At 42.3% G+C, this 22611-nt stretch overlaps 3 protein-coding genes across 4 annotated transcripts; 2 read left to right on the top strand and 1 right to left on the bottom strand.

Annotated features, from left to right (window-relative positions):
- Nucleotides 1-6656: 6656 nt before the first annotated feature.
- On the top strand, nt 6657-12097 carry LOC146966750 (delta-type opioid receptor-like). Its single transcript, XM_085763444.1, has 4 exons — nt 6657-7050; nt 7336-7593; nt 10287-10639; nt 11006-12097. Exons 2-4 carry the CDS (start codon nt 7358-7360, stop codon nt 11533-11535), a joined length of 1119 nt encoding a protein of 372 aa, XP_085619570.1. The 5' UTR covers nt 6657-7050; nt 7336-7357; the 3' UTR covers nt 11536-12097.
- A 2695-nt stretch (nt 12098-14792) lies between these two features.
- On the top strand, nt 14793-17939 carry chmp5b (charged multivesicular body protein 5b). Its single transcript, XM_085762768.1, has 8 exons — nt 14793-14965; nt 15598-15702; nt 16160-16206; nt 16328-16421; nt 16505-16576; nt 17027-17135; nt 17389-17504; nt 17594-17939. The coding sequence occupies exons 1-8, from the start codon at nt 14897-14899 to the stop codon at nt 17642-17644; spliced, it is 663 nt and encodes a 220-aa protein (XP_085618894.1). The 5' UTR covers nt 14793-14896; the 3' UTR covers nt 17645-17939.
- Nucleotides 17940-17976: 37 nt separating this feature from the next.
- On the bottom strand, nt 17977-21397 carry fastkd3 (FAST kinase domains 3). 2 transcript variants are annotated; one of them, XM_085762766.1, is made up of 7 exons: nt 21295-21397; nt 19517-20993; nt 19317-19402; nt 18771-18945; nt 18625-18694; nt 18408-18522; nt 17977-18249 (listed from the first exon to the last, which is right to left on the bottom strand). In XM_085762766.1, the coding sequence occupies exons 1-7, from the start codon at nt 21310-21312 to the stop codon at nt 18151-18153; spliced, it is 2040 nt and encodes a 679-aa protein (XP_085618892.1). In that variant the 5' UTR covers nt 21313-21397; the 3' UTR covers nt 17977-18150. The 2 variants fall into 2 exon arrangements, with proteins under 2 accessions (XP_085618892.1, XP_085618893.1); XM_085762767.1 differs by having other exon boundaries at nt 19517-21004; nt 21315-21397.
- Between the last annotated feature and the right edge of the window lie 1214 nt (nt 21398-22611).

Below are 22611 nucleotides of genomic sequence, written 5' to 3'. Positions count from 1 at the left end.
ATTATTAAGCATTAATATATAAACTAATGTGTTTATTAATGCTGAGTAATGCATACATAATGATTATTCAACTTTTATTATTACTTAATAATTTCTTAACTAACTTTGAGTAGTAAACATGAATTTACTGCTTACTAAGAGGCTACATTAATTAATGTGTTTACTAATCCTAAGTAATACATAATAATGAAACAGTTAATTAATGCTTAATAATGTAGGCTACTAACTAACGTTAAAGCAGAAGTAAGCGATCCGGTCGTTTTGGCTAATGCTGCGTTCCAGGCAGGCTTTTGAAACCGTAAATTACAGCTTCAAGTCACGACTTACGACTTTGTAGCGTTCCAGGCAACCCACTCGTGTTTTTCCGACCTGTTTTACCTGTGAAAGTCACTATAACGGCCACTCGTAACTTCCGACTCGTGAACTCGTACCAGATCGAACTGGTACGACTTCACAGGTCGGAAAAACACGAGTTACGAGTTGCCTTGAACGCACCATAACTTCTTGTCAGCCGATGGAGTTAGCAGCCCCCGCCCTCGTCATGGATCTATTGGTCCTCGTCCCTACGTCACCACATTCACGCGCATCCCTTGGCTGCACACACACAGCCCTTCATGCCGTTCTCTCTCCTCATTGGATAAAACTTGTAGGATACGAGAAATGTTTTCTCCTCGGCTCAGAGCAGAGCAGAGTGACCGAGAGACCCGTGTTTCGGTCCAAACACTCTATGTAAGTGATTGCTGTCCGAAGATATAACTATTTAAGACTTATATTAACACAAAAATATCGCTTACTTCTGCTTTAATTAAGGGATCCTTATTGTAAAGTGTTACCAAAACATTTGTGATGGAAAGAGCAACAAATCCCAGATTTTCTACAATGACGCTCAAAATAGCACAAAGAACAAGTAACATCTGACGCTGTAAATTGGTGACGTTCAAAGTAATCTTCTTTTGGATCTATTTAATCCCTCACTGCGGATATACACTTGATATTCTTAGAAACACTGACACAATTGTGTCTGCAATACAGTGGTACTGTCCTAAAGCTCAGCAGAGGAAGAAGATTTCATTAGAATATTAATGCACTGTTGTATTGATCCTTGAAATGAAAAGGTCTTGAGGCATCTCCTCTGCAGGGGGTCAGAGGTCAGAACCAGCTGGAAATACCTGAAGGCGGAATAGAGCGAGTGATTTATATACAAGGACACTTGAGTAGTAGACGTCTGCCAGCGCAGCTTGAACCGGATTTGTTTTGATGGATGAGTTATGCTCACCACATCTCTGGACAGATGTGTACACATGTTTACAGCAGGGGTTCACAGTAGATTAAAACAACCATCCACTTCTACAGCAGCGTCATCCAAGGTTTCAAAATGAAATTCACATGTCGATCTGTTATGTTAGTGTTACTATTGTAGGTAAGATGGCGATGTCAGTGTTGGTTCACCGCTTTGGTTCAGACTTCCCAGAGGATGAACCCTATAGTGTCTCGGATGCTCATCATATAGCGCCACCCTGAGGTCGACATTTGTTCTTTAAAATGTCATAACTAATAAATTGACTTGTGATTTATGTCGCCCTCAGGATGAGCTGTAATCACTTGACTCATCGCTTTCATTAGTGTATCATCATCCTCATCTTCACCACTATCAGGATTAAACCTCAGTTTGACTTGATGATGGATGACTTGTGCATATGGTACGCTCCCTATTTACAATACACACGTGTCACATCACATCATCCCACGATGCTCCTTTCTGACCTGTGCTGTTTGTGTCGTCGCGCCTCTGCTGCTGACAATGGCTGTGGCCGGAGGCATCGTGTTTTTTCAGCTTGTCGGTCACGTTCTTGAGAACATGATACCTCACCAACGCCTGGAGGGGATTTCTACTAACGTTTATACTCATGCTCAAGGTTTGAACTGATTAGATTTTGTTGGTCAAAGGTCAACGTCATCAATATATGTAACATCAGAAAGCATGGTTTTGGCCTTGTGATCTGCTTACATCATTATGCAACCTGTGCGATGACAGGCGGGCCCTTGTAATTCTCAAATAATCTTCAATACAGGATCTTTTGTTTGTACACAGCAGATGAACAATTAATCCCACAAAACTGATTTATCTCCAGACTCACTGCTGGTGTGATGTAACGGCTTCTTCCCTCTGGACAAAGGCTGTTTTCATGTTTTCATGTCCTCTCTCTCTATTATTTCATAATGTTTTTATACCAACATATTTCAGAGCTGCAGCCTGTCCCAGCATGCAATGGGTTGGAAGTAGATACCCCAGATTCACTGTCTTCTAGTGTGACACAGTGGGAGTAGATTTATGTATGGACAGAAGGGACATATCCTTAATGTCCGCACAATTTCACAAACCTCAAATGATCACATGCAGAGTTGCCAGGTTTTCTGCAAAATGTTTGTTATAATGATCTCCAGTAAAATACTGTGATTTGGGGGATATGATATGATCTGGCACCTCAGCCTCAGACTGTATAAGGGCTACCAATCAAAACATTTATCGTCTGAGAATTAATCTAGAGCAGAGTAATTATTGCATATGTGTCATTAAGCCACAAGCATCATTTGTAAAGTTAATTAACTGCAGCCTTTCCAGTTGATTTGTTTGTTCAAGGGGTTATTTGTGTGACTTCTGTGTTTCTTGCTGGGAGCGGGTGCTGATGATTGTGGCTTGACAGGAGCTTCAGTCATTGTCTTTACAAGACAAGAAGAGGGCCTAATCTGCCCTCTAAGCAGCGCTACTTCCTGCCGGCTAGTCGCTATCAGAAAATGAAGAGTTGGGTTGGACCTAGCTTGTTAGCATGCTAACTTAAAGAGGAACTATGCAGGATTACCTTTACTATGCTACATTTTTATCTTAATTAAACAACTTCGGAGTAATTGTGATGGTTAAATAAATGACTTGTAACTTGTTACATGGAGAATAGAGGCTCTCCGCCTTCCACTAAGATGTGCTTCAGTGTTGCTGGACTTAGACATAGAGGGCACGTGGGGTCTTCGCCATACCACTGCAGGGCCGTATAGGGGAGAAAGGTGATGATAGGGCCCAGGGCCCAGTAGGGCCCACAAAAAACCCAGTAGTCTGACTAACCCTGACTAATACTCATATGATGCATTAGCATCAAAACAAAGTAAGCGAAATAAAAAATGATAATACATAGTCTAAGAAAAAAAGTGGAAAAGTCAGGGGGTAGGGGCCCACTTTAGTATTCTTTCAAGGGGGCCAGAATTCCTAGCAACGGCCCTGTACCACTGGTTTAGGTTTGCGGGAGAAGGCAGGACATCGTTAGCCTGATGCATCAGCCGCTTATTTCATTACATTTCATATAGCGTCTGAACACGAGCCGTAGGGATTCGTTTGCTTCCGGGAGGCGGTTGCTTCCGTTTGCTTCGATTACTCGCTGCTGCTTGGCGGTGACGTAGGCTATGCTATGCGCCGGAAGCCGGGTGGTTTAGCATTGTAGTCTTTTTGAGCATATTGAAAACATGTGTAGGCTATTGACATCCCAACCGCCGTAAAACAACAAGAAGAAGAAGAACATGTGTATTGACGAGTGTTGTCGTTTCTGTTCCTCAAGCACAGAGCGTATAGCTTCGCCGACATCCATCTCGTCAACTGTTTACCGCAGCTTGGGAACTACACCGGTATTTAAGTTTGGGCGCTTCAGTTCAACGTCATCGCCCGTCATCGCCACATCTGCTCGCTGATTGGTCCTACCGTTTTGGCGGACGGAGCAAACCGAAACGCATTGCTAGTTTCCTGACTACATGGTTGAGGCAAATGAAATTCGCCGGAACCAGTAGGCGGCGCCAGCCTGGCTAGGACATCGTAGCCCTGATGGTAAAGCTCACCCTGAATGCCTCCATCTCCAACAACTCTTTCCAGGAGATCCTCCTCTTCTCCACTCCTTCCCATGCCATCCACTGCCCTTGCTTTGCCTGCGCCACAGCTTGTGCGCACCTTCCCGCTTCCTCTTCTCGACGTACCTCCCGGACCACCAGCTTGCGTCTCTGAGATGAGGTGGTTTTGCTCCAGGCTGGTGTGCTGGCCACAAGGCCAAGACCACTCCTCCCTGCCACTGCCACCTGAACCAAGTAGAAAGTTGTCAAATTTGACATAAAAGCAGCCACTCTGAGGAAGACAAATTCATTATCGACTGATGGAGCGGCAAGGTGCACAAACTGAGCTCTGACGGCAAAATTATATTGTTTAGTTTTGTCACATCAATAAAGGTGAAGTGTTCAGAGTTTCGCTTGTTTTGAGGTGTGCTTTTGGTTTCTCCTAAACCTGAGTGGTAGCAGTAAATATCATCCAGCACATTCAAACTTCAGACAATGACAGAAGACACATTTTATTCAGTTTCTAGCTTCAGGGAAATGTGCTGCATGTTTACACCCCATGCTCAACATTCACAAACAGCACACGACAAACATTCAGATGCTTAACAGTTTTGTTAAGATAGTCATTCTAATGAGTTTAATATTTTAAAAAATATATGTAATTCATTATTATAGTGTGACTGGATAAGAAAATATATCTGTGAACACTTTTCTATTTCCTGAACTTGAATAACTTGAGCTCCAAGTCAATGACCCGAGTGCCACCCAGAGATATTCCTGACTATGAACAAATGTAATGGAAGCAGACACCCGGAGCTGAAATGAGTCCATTCATTACTTAGTTTGAGTCAGTGGCCAAACTGTTTTAAATTATCATCTTTCTGCAATAATGACTTTTGACTTTTCACTGGGGTGGTTTTGTCTTATATTCACCATAATTACCGACAAAAGCTCACAGATCAATGGCCTCTGAGAGCCTTAAGGACTCGACAAATGAGACCCTTTTATGTCCTCAGATATCAGCTGTAGTCGAGTGGCCACTTCACAGAGCAATGACTCACAACGTGAACCGATATAACATTCACACAAAGCATCGCCCTAAAGCACCGACTTACAGATGTAAACATCTGCAAGTTTCTTGTTTTGAGCCTGATGCAAGCTGTGAGTCAGCGCAGCCTTAATGTTTGCTGTCTTTGAAGAATATGATATAATGTAATACAGTGCAATACAAAAGCTTCTGAAGGAGGAGATGAAATGATGAAGAACAAAAGTGAGGGGGGAAAAATCACTACAGTATCTACAGTATCTATACAAATAATAATCACATACTGACATCATTTAGAAGAAATAAACGACATTTTTAGTCTATTTTGAAATATCTATGGCCATCATTTTATTTTATTTCCTGTTATATTTCAACCATTTTAACATTGTTATCTTTTCATCTGGGACTGCAGGTGGAAATTTGCAAATGCTGCTATAACCTGCAGACATTTTTTCTATACAAGATTAATGTTTATTTGTGGATTGTCCCTGTTTTAAATGAATAAATTCCAATTCCTATAAATAAAACAGCAATTAACTACTTTAGTCTTCTTTTGGGTTGATATTGGCTTTGCATTAGAGGTCAGTGAAGGAAAAGGGGCAAAACAGGGCAAATAGCAAGTGTAAGAATGGTAAAATAACGGGAGATGCAGCGGTGCGACCCCCTTGAGGGCTGTTACAGAGGGTTTGCAGGGACTACAACATGCAGGGCATCACAGGGGCCAGTAGGGGAGGGACCTGCCTGGATTGCCTGGATCTGCATCTTGCTTATGACCTTATTAAACCCAATTGTATTGTATTAACAGTTTTCTTTCCTTCTTTCCTCCTTCTGTTTAATTTGACCATCACTGGTACATTTCCAGTTTACTGCCTTTCTTATTTCGCTTTTATCATTTCTACCTCTTGTGTGCATTAGTCTCCAGTTGTTTTACTGTTTATGTCTGCGCTGTCAGATGCTCCTCACACATTTGTGCAACTCTGCCATCTAACATACCTCACCAGCCACCATTAGTTCCCCTACAGCCTGCAGTGCCAGTCGTGCAGGATGGAGCGGGAGCTGCTTCTTGGCACCACACTGCAGGAGATCCTATAAAACAGAAAACTGAGCTCGACACACAAGGCTGGAGGTGCAGAGCTTCAAAATGCTGCTAATATTTTCTGCCCTTTGTGAAATTAAGCCTAAAGCATGTTTTTAAAAAGCCAGTCATAAAACATTGCTTCGTTTGCTTAGAATTTTAAATTCAAATTATTTTAATAAAGCAGCAAAATCCTGAGATCCTTGCCTGCGGTGTCAGCATTTCCTTTTAAAAATGACTTAAAAGGTGAAATGATGGGTCATCCTGCTGGCTGGCTGGGTATGTTTGAAACCTTGATCATACATCATGTCCCTCCTCCTGCCATCCCTGTGTGCACTAAAGCAGAAATTCCCTGAAATGTGTATTGCTGTGTTCAGTGAAAGTGGTAACGACCCTGTAGCTGAATATCTACCAAGTGTTTCCTCACCTCTGTCACCTCTGTCACCTCTGTCACAAGAGAAAATAAAACAAAAGCCTTGTGTCCTTAGATTTACTCAAGTCAGTGTGTTTCGTGATGCTGAAGAGCTGCTGGGACATTGATGTCACTGTGGCTTTAGATTTATAAAGGACAATTCCTTTAAAGTGTCTTTTTCATCATGGGTTTTCTCCTTTTAACATTTCCAACACACAATTATTCCCCTCTTAGTTAATGAGGCTCAGCAGCTTTGGCTTCACTCTGACATATAACTGTGGGAAGCCTTGTGCTTGCCTGCGGGTTATTGTCATCGCTCTGTCATCTTATATTTTGGGTGAAGCTTGACCGCGCGCGCGCGTGTGTGTGTGTGTGTGTGTGTGTGTGGTGGGGGTCTAGCCTGATTGCATTGCGCGCCCCCTCTACCATCAGTGCGTGTGCACGAGCGTCCGCAAAGCCGCTGGCTGCTCCTCTCCAGGCGCGCAGTAGCATCCACAAACTTTGACGAGCTGTAAGCTTCACCAAGGCAACAACACACAAGCTGAATGATAACTGGGATTACACCTTTTTTTAAAGAAAAAACAAAAACATAAAACACGTATTGCACACAGGCTTCTTAAGGAGAGCACCCGTTAAATCGTGTTGACAAAGGTGAGTAACCTGCAAGCTTCTGTGATGTGTTTAGGTACAGTGCGCAATTTTACAGAGCTGCTGCGCTGTGTGTGTTTATTTCTGACTATTTTGCATGATTGAGCCAAAGTTTGTGCACGTCATACGTTTTTTCCAGGACTGCGATCATAAATGTTTTCTGTCTCTTCTTTTCTTTTTAATTATTATTGGTAATTAATTGTTAATTTTTGTGCCTCATCCGAACCGACATCGTCAAACTTCCTCGCCTTTTCAATCTCTGCATTTGTTTTACCCCCACTTGTTCAGCCTTTAACAAACAGGTGTCAAAATGGAAAGCACTCCGGTTGAAATTTTCAAAGAAGACAATAAGTGCCTGCTGGAGGACTGTCCGCTCAATTCCTCAGCCTGGGTGTCCGGATACTCAGAGAGCCGCAATGTGACCCACGATGAGAGCTGGGAGCAGGAGAGCATGTCTCCCATCATCCCCATCATCACCGCGGTCTACTCCGTGGTGTTTGTGGTCGGCTTGCTGGGCAACTGCCTCGTCATGTATGTCATCGTCAGGTAAATTGAAAACATTTTTTTTTTTTTTTGCATATTTTTAAATAAATAAATAGCCTAGAGTCTGAATGTTACAGTTATAGGAAATGAGGCAGCTGCTTGAAGTATATTGATTGTGCCAAATGGGATTACCTCATCTCCTTTTGGCACAGAAAAGTCTGATCATGTAAAATTATTCTTGGAAAAAAACCAAACCAAAACAAAACAAAAAAAATTAATAAATCGAGCTCCAAATGTTCCCACACTCCTTTTGTAAATGTTATTGCTTGTGGAGGAGGTGCTGGCACCAATCCATGGACTGTATTTACAATAACCTCTAGGTCATCTGGTCTGTGTCAGAGTTCTACTTAGTGCTTGCTTTCTGCTCTTGGAAGCAGCACAGACACAGTAGCATACTTACATAGCCTACTTATACTTGCTTTGATATCCATGCAATCAGCAGCATCAGTATGTAAGAAGAGATGCGACTGAGTTGCACTTAATGCTGTCAAGTCCTACTCAACATTAAATGTTTAAAGCATGACAATATTGAATTGATTTCTGCCTCCGCCACTGGTTAAGAAGTGGCCAAGACCTTCAACGTTGCCCATTTTATTAATCCAATAACCCTCAAGACCTCCAATATAATATAATAACAATAAACTATAAATCAGCTGTAGTCTGGTGGACATGATATTAATTATAGTTGAAACCAGTGGTGCTTTATCAAGCTGATAGCCTGCTTGCACTTCATTGGGTGTTATTTATGGTGTGAGAGAGCAGCAAATCTCCTTTGATGTAATGTGAAATGCAGCAGTGCCATCGAGAAAGCTCCGGTCCATTGACGACAGTTACCTCAAATCAGATTGATTGTGTCGCCTGAAATGAACTGTACGTTTTACTGTTCAGTGGAGGGCTCTGAGGGAAGAGGATCATGTTGATTTAAAGTAAACAAATAGCTAAAATTATGCTGATCCCAAAACATACAAAGTCAGCATCCTTAGGCCCAACAGTAAACACTGAATTCATAGAAGCCCCCGACAAAGGTTGCGTTACATGTTTTCTGCTGTCAAAACAACTCTAATCAATGTGGTATCTGCAATAAAAAATGACTTGTGCTGTAACCACAAAGGGTTAACACTCAGCTTAGTTCCTCTCTGCTCCACTGAGTGTTTTAGCATCTTTCAACAGATTGTTTTATTTTGACGTCACACAACTTTATGTTTTGATCCAGTCTCATCTGATTTTCACTGTAAAAGCTCTAATGCATCCACTGCACTGAACAGCACTGAACAGCAAATCAATTAGCCACTAAAAGTACTGCAGTGTTTAGCAGAGAAAAGCCAGTATATACCAGGTAGCCTAGTTATGGCCTTGTTGAACAGATATAAAATGCGAACTGTAGCCTATACCATGTTGCCCCATGTCTGCTCATGTAAAAAGGCAACAGATTGCCAAACAGTTTGCTACACACCACATGTGTTGTGCTTGCTGCTAACCCCAAGTGGCCGATTTGGAAGCACATTATTTTGATTATTTCATTATTACTTTCATTTTAAAGAATCGTAACACTCATTTTGGACCATTTAACATACAACTATTGCTAACAGGTGGCTAGATTAACCTAAAGTGCTGGTAGCCATGGCTGGCCCCAGAAGTTTGGTGGCCCTGAACAAGATTTTGTTTGTGCCCCCCAAAACACTCCAAGCGCAAACACCAAATCACACACTGCTTACTAACAACAGAATGAACAGACACACACACATGTTAATGTGTTAAATTAACTGAATTAAATGAACTGAATTGAACCCTGGTTGGGGCCTTTCTGATCATGTGGCCACCCCCCCCCCCCCACCCAGCCGTCGTGGCCCTAAACAACTGCAGTGTGTTGATGCGAGTAGCCGGCCCTGCTGGTAGCGAACAGAGCCAGGCTAGCTCCTTGTCTAAATGCTCGCCTACATTAGCATGCTGTTAGCTGTAGCATCATTTAGCCTAGAAGACTGACATCACAGTATTCATTCTCTCTTCTTACTCTCTGTAAGAAACAGTGTTCTCTGACAAAATGTTGTTTAGGCTTTAAACTTCTGAACAACAGTCTGAAATGCAACAATACATAACAAGATGTTTGTCATTCATTATTGAAAAGACTATTATTAATATTTATGCTGCATTTGAGACGACATCAGACACGTTGTCTGGCACAGTGGATTGAGAAATGTGCACAACTTTGTCTGGCCTATCTACTATTATGAATCTGATGTGCTTATTTTCAATAACAAAGGTAACGCTTCCTGTGAGTCATAGCAACTTTGTGCAGTGCTGTAAATCACAACATTTTAATTCTGATGGGGCTTATTTTAATTTCACTGTTTCATTATCCTGTAGGCGTCACCTCTGGTAAATATTAAAATTCTAAACTAATGTTTCGTTTTAATTTTTTGGGGGGGCAAAAGTCATCACATAGAGCTGTCATAGTTTAATGACGTGAAAACAAATTGATTACAGATGGCCTGTAATCAGAGGCACACTATAAGTGTGAGTCATAAAAACTGCATTACCGATTCAAGGAAGCAGTGGACAATGTTTAATTCATAATGACCCAAGTAGAATAGGTCTGCTACACAATCAACCAAGCAATGTTCACATGCCATGACACATCTGGATAGATGTGCGGTTCCCTCTGGTCAACGTTCTCTCCTGCTCTTCGTGTTTAACAGGTACACGAAGATGAAGACGGCCACCAACATTTACATTTTCAACCTAGCTCTCGCCGACGCCCTCGTCACCACCACGATGCCCTTCCAGAGCACGGACTACCTGCTCAACACCTGGCCCTTTGGCGAGGTGGTCTGCAAGGTCTTCATCTCTATCGACTACTACAACATGTTCACCAGCATCTTCACTCTCACCATGATGAGCGTAGATCGTTACGTAGCCGTGTGCCACCCGGTCAAAGCCCTGGACTTCCGCACTCCGATCAAAGCCAAGATGATCAATGTGTGCATCTGGATCTTGTCCTCGGCGGCAGGGATACCTGCTTTTATCCTGGGTGGCACCCAGACGAACAGTGGTGAGCAAGTGCTTTCACCGTCTCTCAATATAAGGTTTCTGTCCATTTTCTAGGCATTAGAGATCCACTTAAGGCATGTAGTATTTTAAAAGCAGAAACATAATATTCTATCAAGTCCATCCATCAGTTTTTCCATTAGCCACACATCATGCGTCACTTCTTCTGAATATAGATGATGTAAGAAAAATGTAGAGTTCGGAGCAAAATGTTCCCTTCGGAGTGCAGATTAGCTGCTCCGTAACAGCTTGCTAAATTGATAACAGAAAGGAACAGAGTGCAATATTATTTATGATAAAGCACAAGCACTTCATCACTTAGTTCACATTTTCATCCTCCCTCCCTCCCTCTCTCTTTGTGCTCCTGCAGGCATAACGGAGTGTGCCTTACAGTTCCCAGAGCCGTACGTGTACTGGGACACGTTGATGAAAGTATGCGTGTTTGTCTTCGCCTTCGTCGTGCCTGTGCTCATCATCACCGTGTGCTACTCCCTGATGGTCCTGAGGCTGAAGAGCGTCCGAATGTTGTCCGGTTCTCGGGAGAAGGACCGCAACCTGCGCCGCATCACCAGGCTGGTGGTGGTGGTGGTGGCCGTGTTCGTGGTCTGCTGGACGCCCATCCACATCTTCATCCTGGTCAAGGCGCTCGTGAGCGTGCCCGAAACCACCGCCATCATGGCCGCCTATTTCTTCTGTGTGGCTCTGGGCTACACCAACAGCAGCCTCAACCCAGTGCTCTATGCCTTTCTGGATGAGAATTTTAAACGCTGCTTCAAGGATTTCTGCCTCTCGGCCAAACTGAAAGGAGAGAAGGTGTCCGGCAGCAAAAAGAACCAGAGCACCGTGCGAGAGGCTGCTGTTCCAATGGAGAACCCAGACGGGACGAGTAAACCAGCATGACTAGCAGTGGAACTGTCTTCGATTTCCCATATTGGAAAAGAAGACTCAAATGACCTGTGCTTAACCCACGTCACATCAGCAATGTAGACTGTAATCTAGACTCTGTTGCGAAGGTTGACTGGATTTATTTTCCTGTCTCCTGAGGTTTAGGCAGTGCCAACATTGATATGATTTCATTTCAGAGGTCAAATGTCACAAAAACATAAATTGTATTCAAACGTTTCCAAAAATCCACACACGATCAAAACCACCCATCTCCTCTGCATGACAATAACTTCAACCTCCTCCGCCGCCTCTGCAGTGACTTTGGCCTCTTGGATAAATTCATCTCCTCATGGAAGCGGTGATAAAGATTGTATATTTATTATTTAAACTTTCAGGTGGATGTGAACGTTTTGTAGAGGAGGAGAAGAAAACCAAATGTGATGAAGACTCTTCTGTAACATTATCTAGTTCCTCATTCACACATATCCCCAAGAAAAGTTTAATACTGCTCATTAAGTATTGGGCTGTGATGTTAAGTGGACTCAGTCAATTGACAGCAACTATTTTGATAATCTACGGAGCCCGCCTGGTGACATGGATGAAAAAAATAATAATGCGTGGACGGTGGCCACGCATTATTATATCGTGCCCACGAGATAATAAACATGTGGTCACGAGATAGTTAATGCGTGCCCACGATTAATTGCGATTAATTAATTATGTCGTGGCCACGCGTTTATTATCTCGTGGGCACGATATAATAATGCGTGGCCACGCTTTTTTTTTTTTTTCATCCATGTCACCAGGGGGGCTCCGTAATAATCAATAAGTAATGTAGTTACAGTATACTTATTAGGCAGAAACGTAGTTTCAGCTTCTAACATAGATGCTTTCTATAGCAAACTGTCTGTTTGGCTTTGAGAGACTATAGCAGACATTTTTCCCACCACATTTTGATCTTTTAATCTTGAAACAATAAATCAAGAGAATAATCAGTAATTTTATTCATGATAGACAATAACCTTTACTTGTAGCCCTATAATGACCTATAAAGGCTGGAATTAACACTCACGTGTTGGAAATTGCCAACAAAAAAAAAAAGCAAAACAAAATTGCACATCTTAAACTTAATGTGTCAGATGTCATCTGAATATAATACCAAGAGGGAAGTTTTTTTAATGAATATTATTCCTTCAGCTGCATTTACTCTTTGCCTCTCACCTTTTCCTGTCATTTCCTCCCACGTTTTTCTATTGCCAGAAGTGCCTTTAACAGTCCAGGATAACATGTGCTTATAGTAGCGGAAAATGATTTACTGAACGGGGTCAAACAGCATTTTGTGTATAAAATGTTTCAGTGGTAGTTGTATGAGTCACTGACAGGCAGTGAATGAGTGCCAAAAACTTTTAGTGAAGAGTTTAAATCATACTGATGGTCTGACTCATATAGGCTATGACTTTGAAAGGACTGAAAGAGAAAAAATAAAGCAGCATTCAGTTGCATTAAAGCAGGTTTGTTGATGAGAAATGTTAAAGGGTCAAAGGGTAAATCCTGGATGTGCAATGTGCATTTAAAATTTGACAGAGGGCTCTCTATCAGCTTTGACTCTGGAGTTGTGTCCAGATCAATGCTGAAATTGTTAAATTAATGGTATATAATTTAATCCCATGTGCTGTGTATGGCTTCTACCATGATACACATACCGTAGTCCTATTGAAATACATGCTATTATTGTAGAGAAATGTTCTAAATGAATACATATTGTGCACATGATTAAATACAGTGCATTATCTCAAATGTACAGTATATTAGTGTGTATACGATACCTTATTTTGTATAGATTACAAAAAATATTTGCACAGTCATCATTGAAATAGACTGTATTTGTAGCATGTCCGTGATCATTGCTATGATAGTAAATGCAACATCAGCACTCTATATGCTCGACGGACTGTGCTGTCATTTTGAATGTACTGAAAAAAGACTCTGTATTATATAAATATAATGATTTATCATGGAAAAACTCATCTGTCTCATTAGAGAAGAACTTAGGCCTATATAGGAAACCCATTTCCGTCTCCATAAAAACTTTCAGTTTCATAAATCTTGAGCAACAACTTGTGTAAGGGCATAAATATAGATACTATATCACAGAGGCTCTGTTACTTGACAAAAAATAAATAACAATGTGACCATGTCACTATTATTTTTTAGCATTGTTTTAAGTCTCTGTGTTCTGCTTAAAGCTGTATATTTTTGTCTGCTGTGAGCTGAGCAGGAGATGTATTGACCAAAACATCCTGCCTGTCAAGTGTTTAATATTAAAGCCAGTTCACCAAATCCACATTGATTCTCTTCTTCAGTGGTAAGCTCACCTTGTTGTCAATTTGAATTTGTTGATTTCAAGCCTGGAGTGATACTTACAGATGCCTTTCTGCCTTCGTCCAACATCATTACCTCAGGATATCTAATTTTAAAAGAAAACACTGCAGCTCACAGTGGCTTACTTCTGAAGCACAGAAGAGGAGTTTTTGTTTTATGATAGTCTTTGGAGGTGAGTTGTAGCAGGAGGTCTGGAGCAGCTTCAGACTTCACGTTTTACTGTTTGCCAGCAGCTCCCTCCAGAGGACAGAAAAGGACATTACTACATAAGATATATTTGGTTCGAATCAAGAGAAAACAATCCTATAATGATTGATGGTTGCATGCACATGAAGTGACATGGGCAGACGCTTCACTACAGCTATCTATATTAGCAGGTTTTATGACTGACAGTAAATCTGTGCATTATTCCTGGCCCCAGGTTTGTTGTGTTTGTTGCTTTAATTCTGTCTGTTAATTCAATTATTGCTAATTTATTGCCACACTCTTGCCTCACTAATGGGGAATTCATCCAGTGAACTGAAAAAATAGTGAAGAAAGATACATGCATTGTACAATATATTGCCAATTTAGTACTTTTACATTTTTGTGAAGTTAATGCATTTCACCGTTTGGTTTTCCATTTGTTTTAATTATCTCATTATATGATATTTCAGTAAGTCAAGTTGCAGGCCTTGTTCATTTTGGCTAGTAACACTGGTGTTAATCTATCAGTCTAAACAACGAAACAGAACGTCAATAACACAATAGAAACACAATTAATATATCAAATCGGCAAATAAATAGGCTACTTTAAAAAAGCCATTTAAATAGAAAAACAGTACACTTGTGTCTATGAAGGGCGTGGCTGAGTGAGCGATGATCACGTGGTCGCTGACGTCACCTCGAAGTAACTTCCGGGTGTTTTCCCTCAGCTGGACGTTGACGGCGACGAGCTGAAGGAGATTTCTTCGCTTTCTTCGCTTTCCACACTTGAAGCCTTAATTTCGCCAAAATGAACCGTATCTTCGGTAGAGGAAAACCCAAGGGCCCACCGCCCAACCTTACGGACTGCATAGGAAGCGTAAGTATTAAGTTTAAACAACTTTTCCTGACGCGGTTTTGAGCGAAGTAAACAAAGATGGATCCCCTCTCGACAGCTCACTCTGCTTTATGAGCACAAACTAGGCCAGGGTTTGACATATTTACCTCGGGTTTGGCATTTTAAACCGAATTTAAATGGTCATAGATCAACAGTTTAGTTCATTATTAATCAAATAGATGATTTTCAACATGGGCGTTTTAACTTCACAGTGTTTTCGTAACGCTAGATAGTTGATAATCAAGGTATTTAACTTAAACAATGTGTTTCTGTTCAGGCAATGAATCAGCGTTATGTACGTTTGAGTAAAGGGTTTAAGTCACTGAACAGTCACAGCAGAAACCATGTTGTTCCTTAGGTGAAATAGCTGCCATCAACCAGTTATACAGGTTATTCTTCGGGCTGGAGTTATTATTAGCTGCCTGTCTAAAACCTGAAGGAAGAAGCAGATGATGTATGCGATTTACTGGTAACAGAGTCTTCAAATAAGCTATACTGTCTGTGAAGGAGGGAGACACTCGTAATGTTTTGTATTTATTTTGTAAGACTGCTGTTAAATGATCCAGTTGGTAATAGTCTGTAGTCTAACTAAAGCTGATGTCCTCCTCTTTAAGGTTGATTCCCGGGCAGAATCCGTCGACAAGAAGATCGCCAGACTAGATGCTGAACTTGTCAAGTACAAGGATCAGATGAAAAAGATGAGAGATGGGCCCTCAAAGGTGAGATCTCACGTGCTGGTCCAAAACATATTTTTTTGGGTCACCACCAGCCAGAACCAAAGGCCCAACAGTGATTGTTCACACACTTTCCTCTTCAATTTTCCTTTTTATTATAACATGATGAAGAAGACAGGGCTTTAGCATTGTTGTGTGTAATTGGACTGTTGGTTATGAAGACAGTTTGTGAGTCCTCATCTTATAGGTCCTATTATTGTAGTAATATGATATTGTAGCAATATGACACTGTTCAGTATCAGTATCTCTGAAATGATACGTTTTCCAGTTCCTTGCCATAAGAAAAGGTAAACAAAAGGAGCTATCCCTTTAAAGAAAAAATAAACAAAACTACATATACCGTACTCATTTTAGTTTGTAAAAAAAAAAAAAACAACTAAACTACTCTCTGCACGTGCATCCAATATTATCGTCGCTCATCTGTTTATTTTTCTTCCACTAGAACATGGTCAAACAAAAAGCTTTGAGAGTTCTGAAGCAGAAGAGACAGTAAGTACCTGCAGAAACTGTGGTGTTTTTATTGTTAACTATGTAAAAAAAACTTTAATGATTTAAAGATTCCCTCCCACGGCTAGTATGAGAGCTTAACTTTCTGTCCTGTGTCCTCCAGGTACGAGGGCCAGAGAGACAACCTCATGCAGCAGTCGTTTAACATGGAACAACAGAATTACACAATCCAGACCCTTAAAGACACTAAAACCACGGTCTGAACTGATTTCTTACATCCAGGAAACTAAATACGAGGAAAGATGTGTTTTTCTGCTAACATTTATATTTTTCTGTTTAGGTTGATGCCATGAAAGTCGGCCTGAAAGACATGAAGAAAGCATACAAGACTGTGAAGATTGATCAGATTGAGGTATGTTTTTGACCATTTGCAAAAAATGTTAGTTGGTCTCCCTTCTAATGTTCTGTCACCTTTGTCTTTCATTTACACATCTAGTGATTTTTGTCAGACAACATTGCAGAAAATCTGAATTGATACAGGTGGTCCAGCCACATACATGGCTTTGACCAAGTTTTGTCTCAATCAGCAGATGAGACAGTTTCACAGTAAATAATTACTTACAATTGAAAGATAATGGAAGATATTTGCAGATATTGTTGTATTAAAACATTGAGAGCTCACCACCATTGTATCAGCAAGTAAGATACTGACATAGATAATAGCGTGTTTCGGTTGTGAGCATGGGACAATGTGTTGGACCTTAATTTGTTCTGCCCATAACACAATAAAAACCGTTGTTGTCTTAACAGAGCAGATGACCCGGAGAAACAGTTTTAACTCTTTACTGTCTGTAATACCCAGGACATTCAAGATCAGCTAGAGGACATGATGGAGGATGCCAATGACATCCAGGAGGCGCTGGGCAGAAGCTACGGCACGCCCGACATCGACGAGGACGACTTGGAAGCAGGTCAGGAAATCATCGCTGCTTTTTTCTATTATGTCATTCAGAATATAAGTGTGATTTGTAAGGGGGTGATACTTGCTGTTGACCTCTACTCAAGTTATGTAAAAGCTTTGACTAATAAATGTACAGATTTAGGTGGAAAATGTGAATTCCAAATGGAAAGTCAAAAATCTGTTACCAAATAAAAATGACTTCACACAGTGCAGTCGAAGTGTTAGACATGACCTGATGAACTTTGAAACTGTTGTGACTTCAGAGCTGGATGCTTTGGGAGACGAGCTCCTGATGGATGATGACAGCTCCTACCTGGATGACGCTGCGACGGCTCCGTCCATCCCAGAGGGCCTGCCCGGCGACAAGTCAACCAATAGGGTATGTCACTGTTTTTTTGTTTTTTTTGTAAATTTCACAATTAGTCTATGACAGCTTGGTTTGACTAATCGCTACTCTTTTTTTTTCAGGATGGAGTTCTGGTGGACGAATTTGGCCTTCCTCAGATTCCTGCTACATAAAGATGCTATCAGAACAGTTACACTAGTTTTACATGTATCATAGCCTTTTTCTATTTACCCAAATGACACTCCAGGCCTAAGAGGGTAGCGTTGGCAACCAAAGCTTCTTCTTGTCCGACATATGGAGAAAACTAACACGTCACATCAGGTATCTTAATTAAAACTGATTGTTCTACATGCGTGAGCTTGTTTCTATGTATCCAAGACAATCTTTGGGATTGGGTTTCTCTTAACTTTGTACAGTTTCTGCAGCATTGTCTTGCTAAGAACAAAATAAATTATATTTTTCAAACAATACTTCATGTGGTGCGATACATTGATTGAAGTCGTGGTTTCTATAAAAGTCACTTTATTATAAAGTTACATAATGTGGAGGTGCATAATCAATAACTTAAACACATTCATTTGTAATGCGTGATTAGCAAAAATAAATAGTGATTTCTTTACATTAGGAGACAAAAGGCTCAATTACATTCAGGACCCCTGATGTTGCTTTTTTTTTATCATCACCAGCTCAGCCTGTAGGTGTGAGGGAAGATCTTTTGGTGCAGGTACTCCACCACGCTGGTCATGTTCTTCAGATCTTCAAATTCATAATAAGGGATCTAGAAGAAAGAAAAACATCCTTATTCACTATTCATTATAAAAAAGATTGGACAGATTAACATCAAAACATACTTGTACTTTCTGTGCCACTAGGTGACACATACTGCATCAAGAATACAGTTTACTCTAAGGCATATAAGTGATTGTGATGTCTAACCTGGACAACTTCATATCCCAGAAGCCTCAGGTGTCGCTGCTTAATGGCCTCTTTTCCAAGCAGCTGCCTTGTGTTTGTAGTGAACCTCCTTTGTCCATCGATACAAAGAGCAATCCTGCAATCACATCATCAACATCAATCAGCTTCAGGGGGATTTCATAAACAGCTGGGAGGCAGCGACCTCATACATTACATTATAATAAATAAATCCATTTACCTCTTGTACACTTCATCATTGGAGCTGGCGGGCAGCACGTATCCCTCCTCATCAAGTTTTATCTCCACGTCTACAAGAGTGGAATAAATGATCAGCATGTTGAAGGGAAACATTTGGGTGATAAACAGATGTTGCGCGTGTCTTACCGAGTGTGTAGCAGTACGGCGTCAGGACTTTGGATCCGAAGTACGAACGAGCTCCGAGCAAACTGATCAGTCCTGTTTTGACAGAGTGGTACAGGTGTGAGTCCACCGGCGTCTCCAGGGACTGTCCAGGCATGAGGAAAGACTTGACGCGGAACTTCTGAAGCAGTTTGGGACCCTGATCACACACAATAAACAGATTAAAACATGGGAGCATATACTGTATTTACAAAGACACAGATGTGGAGGATACATTTAAAAATAATTCTTCAATATCTTTCAATAAATACAAATTATGAATAACTCCATATATATAAGCCAGAGATGAACTAAAAAAGTTGTCTGGAATACACATGTAGGGAAAAGTACAAATACATCAAGGTGACAAGTGAAGATTTTATAACAGATGACTGGAATGCAGTGAACACATCACATACTGATGATGTGTCGAGGCGCAGGGTGTGTATTCAGGTTTCTGACAACTAATTATTCCATTGCTATTCTCATTTTAAACCCATTTAACCCTTGACATAATTGTAAATCCTCTACCTCATAGAAAGGACATTCCAACTTCACAGTCATGTAGAGCTGAGTCAGCTGAGCCAGGATGAGACGATCCATTCCTGCGCCTTCCTCTGTAGCACAGAAATAAACACAAAAGGGTCAACAAAAGACAACGATTTAACACTTAATTATTCTTTAGTGGCACATTCATACATATTGCAGGTGTCTTGACTGGGTGGTTTTACCTTGCAGCTGCTGCAGGAAGTACCTGCTGAAGACTTTGGAGACAAAGTTGACGGGGAACCTCTCCACCAGGATGCAGGAGTGGAGCAGGTTGAGCAGCGTTCGCGGCTGGAAGTGTGAAAAGCGCGTGTGTAGGGTGGTTTCAACTTTCCTGAACACGTCGACTGCGTTCGGCGGGAGGTATCCCAGCTTCCCGAAAGCCATGATCTGCCTGGCCACCTGGCTGGTGCTGTAGTCGTCTGCTCGGTACACAAAGCTCTCAGCGACGGCGTTCAACACAGTCGGGGACAGGATGTTCCTCCGGCCAAAGAACTCCATCACCTTAGTAACCGTCTCCGGGTGGGAGGTGAACGCCATTGAGGGAACATACCTCTCCATCGCCTGCACAAAGTAATGATCGCTGTGGCCAAAGTGGATCAGCGCCCCAACTACGAGGGTTAGCTCCTCGTCGGTGAAGTGAGGTACGTGTCGCACGGCCTGCTTACACAGGTTGATCACCAGAGGCATGGCCTGGGTCTGGTTCAGGCTCACCAGAGTGCTGAGCAGCACGCTCACGGCAGCAGGATCCATACGAGAGGTGACCGTCATGGCGTGTGTGTGCATGGCATTCAGCAAGTCTCTGTATTTCCCATCTTCACCGATGCCGCCTCGCAGGAGCTTATAGACAGCAATGAGATCTGACAAGCTCCACTGGGCAGGACCCTGCTTCTGGATGTCCTCCATCACCTGCTCCAGCATCACACACCCCGGACCCTCGATGGCCAGCATGGCCTGGCCCAAAGTACACAGCTGCCCTAAGCTCATCTGCCCCCTGTCCAGCCTGTCCTGGCTCTCAGACACCAGCCGCACCATCAGGGTGCTCCAGGGATCCAGGAAGAGGCGTGTGCAGGCCAGGAGAGCTGATACCAGCCCGGCATCTGTCAGCCGTGCAGAGTCCTGCTCCAGCTGGAAGCACAGAGCCCTGATGGTGTCCTTCCCCAGCACAGAGGGGTTCTTCAGGGAGTTCCCCTCCTGCTCCAGGTCGGCCACACGGTGAAGAGCCGCAGCGGCCATGGTGTCGGACAAGATCTCCACCGAGCGCAGCAGTCTGAAGACCTGGCGGGAGGACGAGCAGCTGGCCAGACGCTCCTGGAAAGCCTGCTCCTCTGCAGCGGTGGGGCGGTGCAGCTGGGTCAGCCGGAACCGGGGGACCGAGTCTCTGTGGAGGCCCACGGAGCTGCTGGCCACGAAGACCGGCTCCCTGACGACGGTGGCCAGGCTCCTGATGCCGCAGTCCGGCTGGAGCTTCCTGCAGCCCTGCGTCCTGATGCACCGGCCGGCTGAGGTGCACAGGCAGGCTGCACACACGGGCTGACCCGCACTGCTGCTTCTCAGGGGACCGGTGAAGGGCCAGGCGGGCACGACGAGAGGATGTCGTTGAAGCCCGGACTGACCGAGCCGCGGAAATCCCTGCATCAGCTTCAGAGCCATGACCCCCTCCTCAGACCCGGCTGGTTCACAAACAGCAGAAAAAATAAGCTTAGACAAATAAAAAAATGTTTGCAAAGTCTGGCAAAAGGTCCAGATGTGGGTAAGTTACAGAAGTACAAATGAACCGCCTCCGTTACTCCGCTGTTAACTAATCAACCTTGAAGGGAGCTGTTAGCTAACGGTGGCTACTTAGCAACTAGCTCCCCGGCTAGTTTAGGAAGAGTCGCGTTTCTTTTCAGGTTATTATTAACTTTAGGTTATTAACTGACACTTAAGCTCAGAGTGACTAATAAATTATACATGACAACACCAAACTGACTAAATCCATACCTGGACCTGTCCGGCAGCGGCAAAGGGTCACAGAGACCAGACCGACGGAGATGCTGCTGCCCCAACGTGGTTCCGTAAGGAGCGTGACGCATTCAGGGCAGCTCGTAAATGTCAGTAGTCGTTTCGGGAAGTCGTGACTCAAACCCGTCGTTGCATGATGAAATTTGTAGTCAAAATTAAAAGCGACTGACCACCAAATCAGAAATATTGCTCTCAGAGACAGGCAGCTACTTATTATTATGTTTCGCTGTTAAAACACTATTTTGTCGCAGCTTACAGTGCTGTTTCAACCTTCCCATCTTGTATTGTACGCTCCAGAAAAAACCTTTCATTCAGGACATCATTTTACGGGCACTATGAAAGTCTGGGCTTTTGTGGACCTTCACTTGCAATTTTTTTTTTTTTCAAAAGCACGTGAAGGCATCACCATGCAGTTTTAGCCTACAATTTTTAGACACTAGAGGGAGATATAACCCATGTTTTAAGTGCATAAATGTCAACTCGACACTCAATTGCAAAAGATCTAGTGAGGTTGTTTACATTGGCTACTTTAATTCATCCCTAGGCTGTAGCCCTTAGTTAATTGTTCATTTACAGAATAAACTTTTATCGTCGGTCATTCTCCATCATATCAGTCAGTATAAAAACTTATCCTTGCAACAGTTTAGATCAGTATAGATAGTTAGCATGTAAAGTTACATTTCATTCAATCCCAATGTAAAATGTACAAGAACAACCACTCCACACACATTTAAAAATGTAAATGTTCTATTTAGAGTAAACTGTCACTAGAAACCAAGTTATTTAGGACTAACCATCTGAAGCTGAATGAAAACATGCAGTGGGGTAGCTTGTGAGGTCAGACAGTGCTGGTGCTGAATCAACTGTAACCTAATGCAGTCATCAGCTGGGATGAGCTTTATCATGCTTGTGTGATGACTCAGTGTCTAAACACATGCCTTTGATAAGGAATTTTATGCCATAAGGCCACTCCCCACAGGTCGCAAGTCATCACCATATATTGGTTATCATAGTATTTGTGCAGTTTCCCTTTCCCTATAAGGAATTCAATGCTTTGATAACGCACCACTGTTTTCATTGTAGGTTGTGTTCATGTTAATGTTCCCTTTGGGAATTTAGCTACTGCTAGTCTGCACATGCTCAATGAATTTAGAGAGGGAGCTGAGCATACTTGTCTGGACTTGAAAAGTATCTTAGCAGGAGAAAAATGGTGCACAAGGTCCTAAGTCAGTCCCAGGAAAAATAAAGACAGAGTAATGCCACACTTATTTCAGTT

The sequence above is a fragment of the Trachurus japonicus genome, chromosome 20 (assembly GCF_045865225.1).
Source record: "Trachurus japonicus isolate A0001 chromosome 20, Traja_1.0".
NCBI lineage: Eukaryota > Metazoa > Chordata > Actinopteri > Carangiformes > Carangidae > Trachurus > Trachurus japonicus.
This window is presented reverse-complemented; position numbering and strand designations above follow the sequence as displayed.

Bases quoted from the DNA above. Each gene is read 5' to 3' on its own strand.
- fastkd3 (XM_085762766.1), bottom strand. The intron at 19,403-19,516 runs GTAAAACCACCC...TCTGTGCTACAG, and splicing joins CTTCCTGCAGCAGCTGCAAG to AGGAAGGCGCAGGAATGGAT. The intron at 18,695-18,770 runs GTAAGACACGCG...CCACTCTTGTAG, and splicing joins GCCGTACTGCTACACACTCG to ACGTGGAGATAAAACTTGAT.
- LOC146966750 (XM_085763444.1), top strand. From the start codon at position 7,358: ATGGAAAGCACTCCGGTTGAAATTTTCAAAGAAGACAATAAGTGCCTG. The intron at 7,594-10,286 runs GTAAATTGAAAA...CGTGTTTAACAG, and splicing joins GTCATGTATGTCATCGTCAG to GTACACGAAGATGAAGACGG. The intron at 10,640-11,005 runs GTGAGCAAGTGC...GTGCTCCTGCAG, and splicing joins TGGCACCCAGACGAACAGTG to GCATAACGGAGTGTGCCTTA.
- chmp5b (XM_085762768.1), top strand. From the start codon at position 14,897: ATGAACCGTATCTTCGGTAGAGGAAAACCCAAGGGCCCACCGCCCAAC. The intron at 14,966-15,597 runs GTAAGTATTAAG...CTCCTCTTTAAG, and splicing joins TTACGGACTGCATAGGAAGC to GTTGATTCCCGGGCAGAATC. The intron at 16,422-16,504 runs GTCTGAACTGAT...TTTTCTGTTTAG, and splicing joins TTAAAGACACTAAAACCACG to GTTGATGCCATGAAAGTCGG.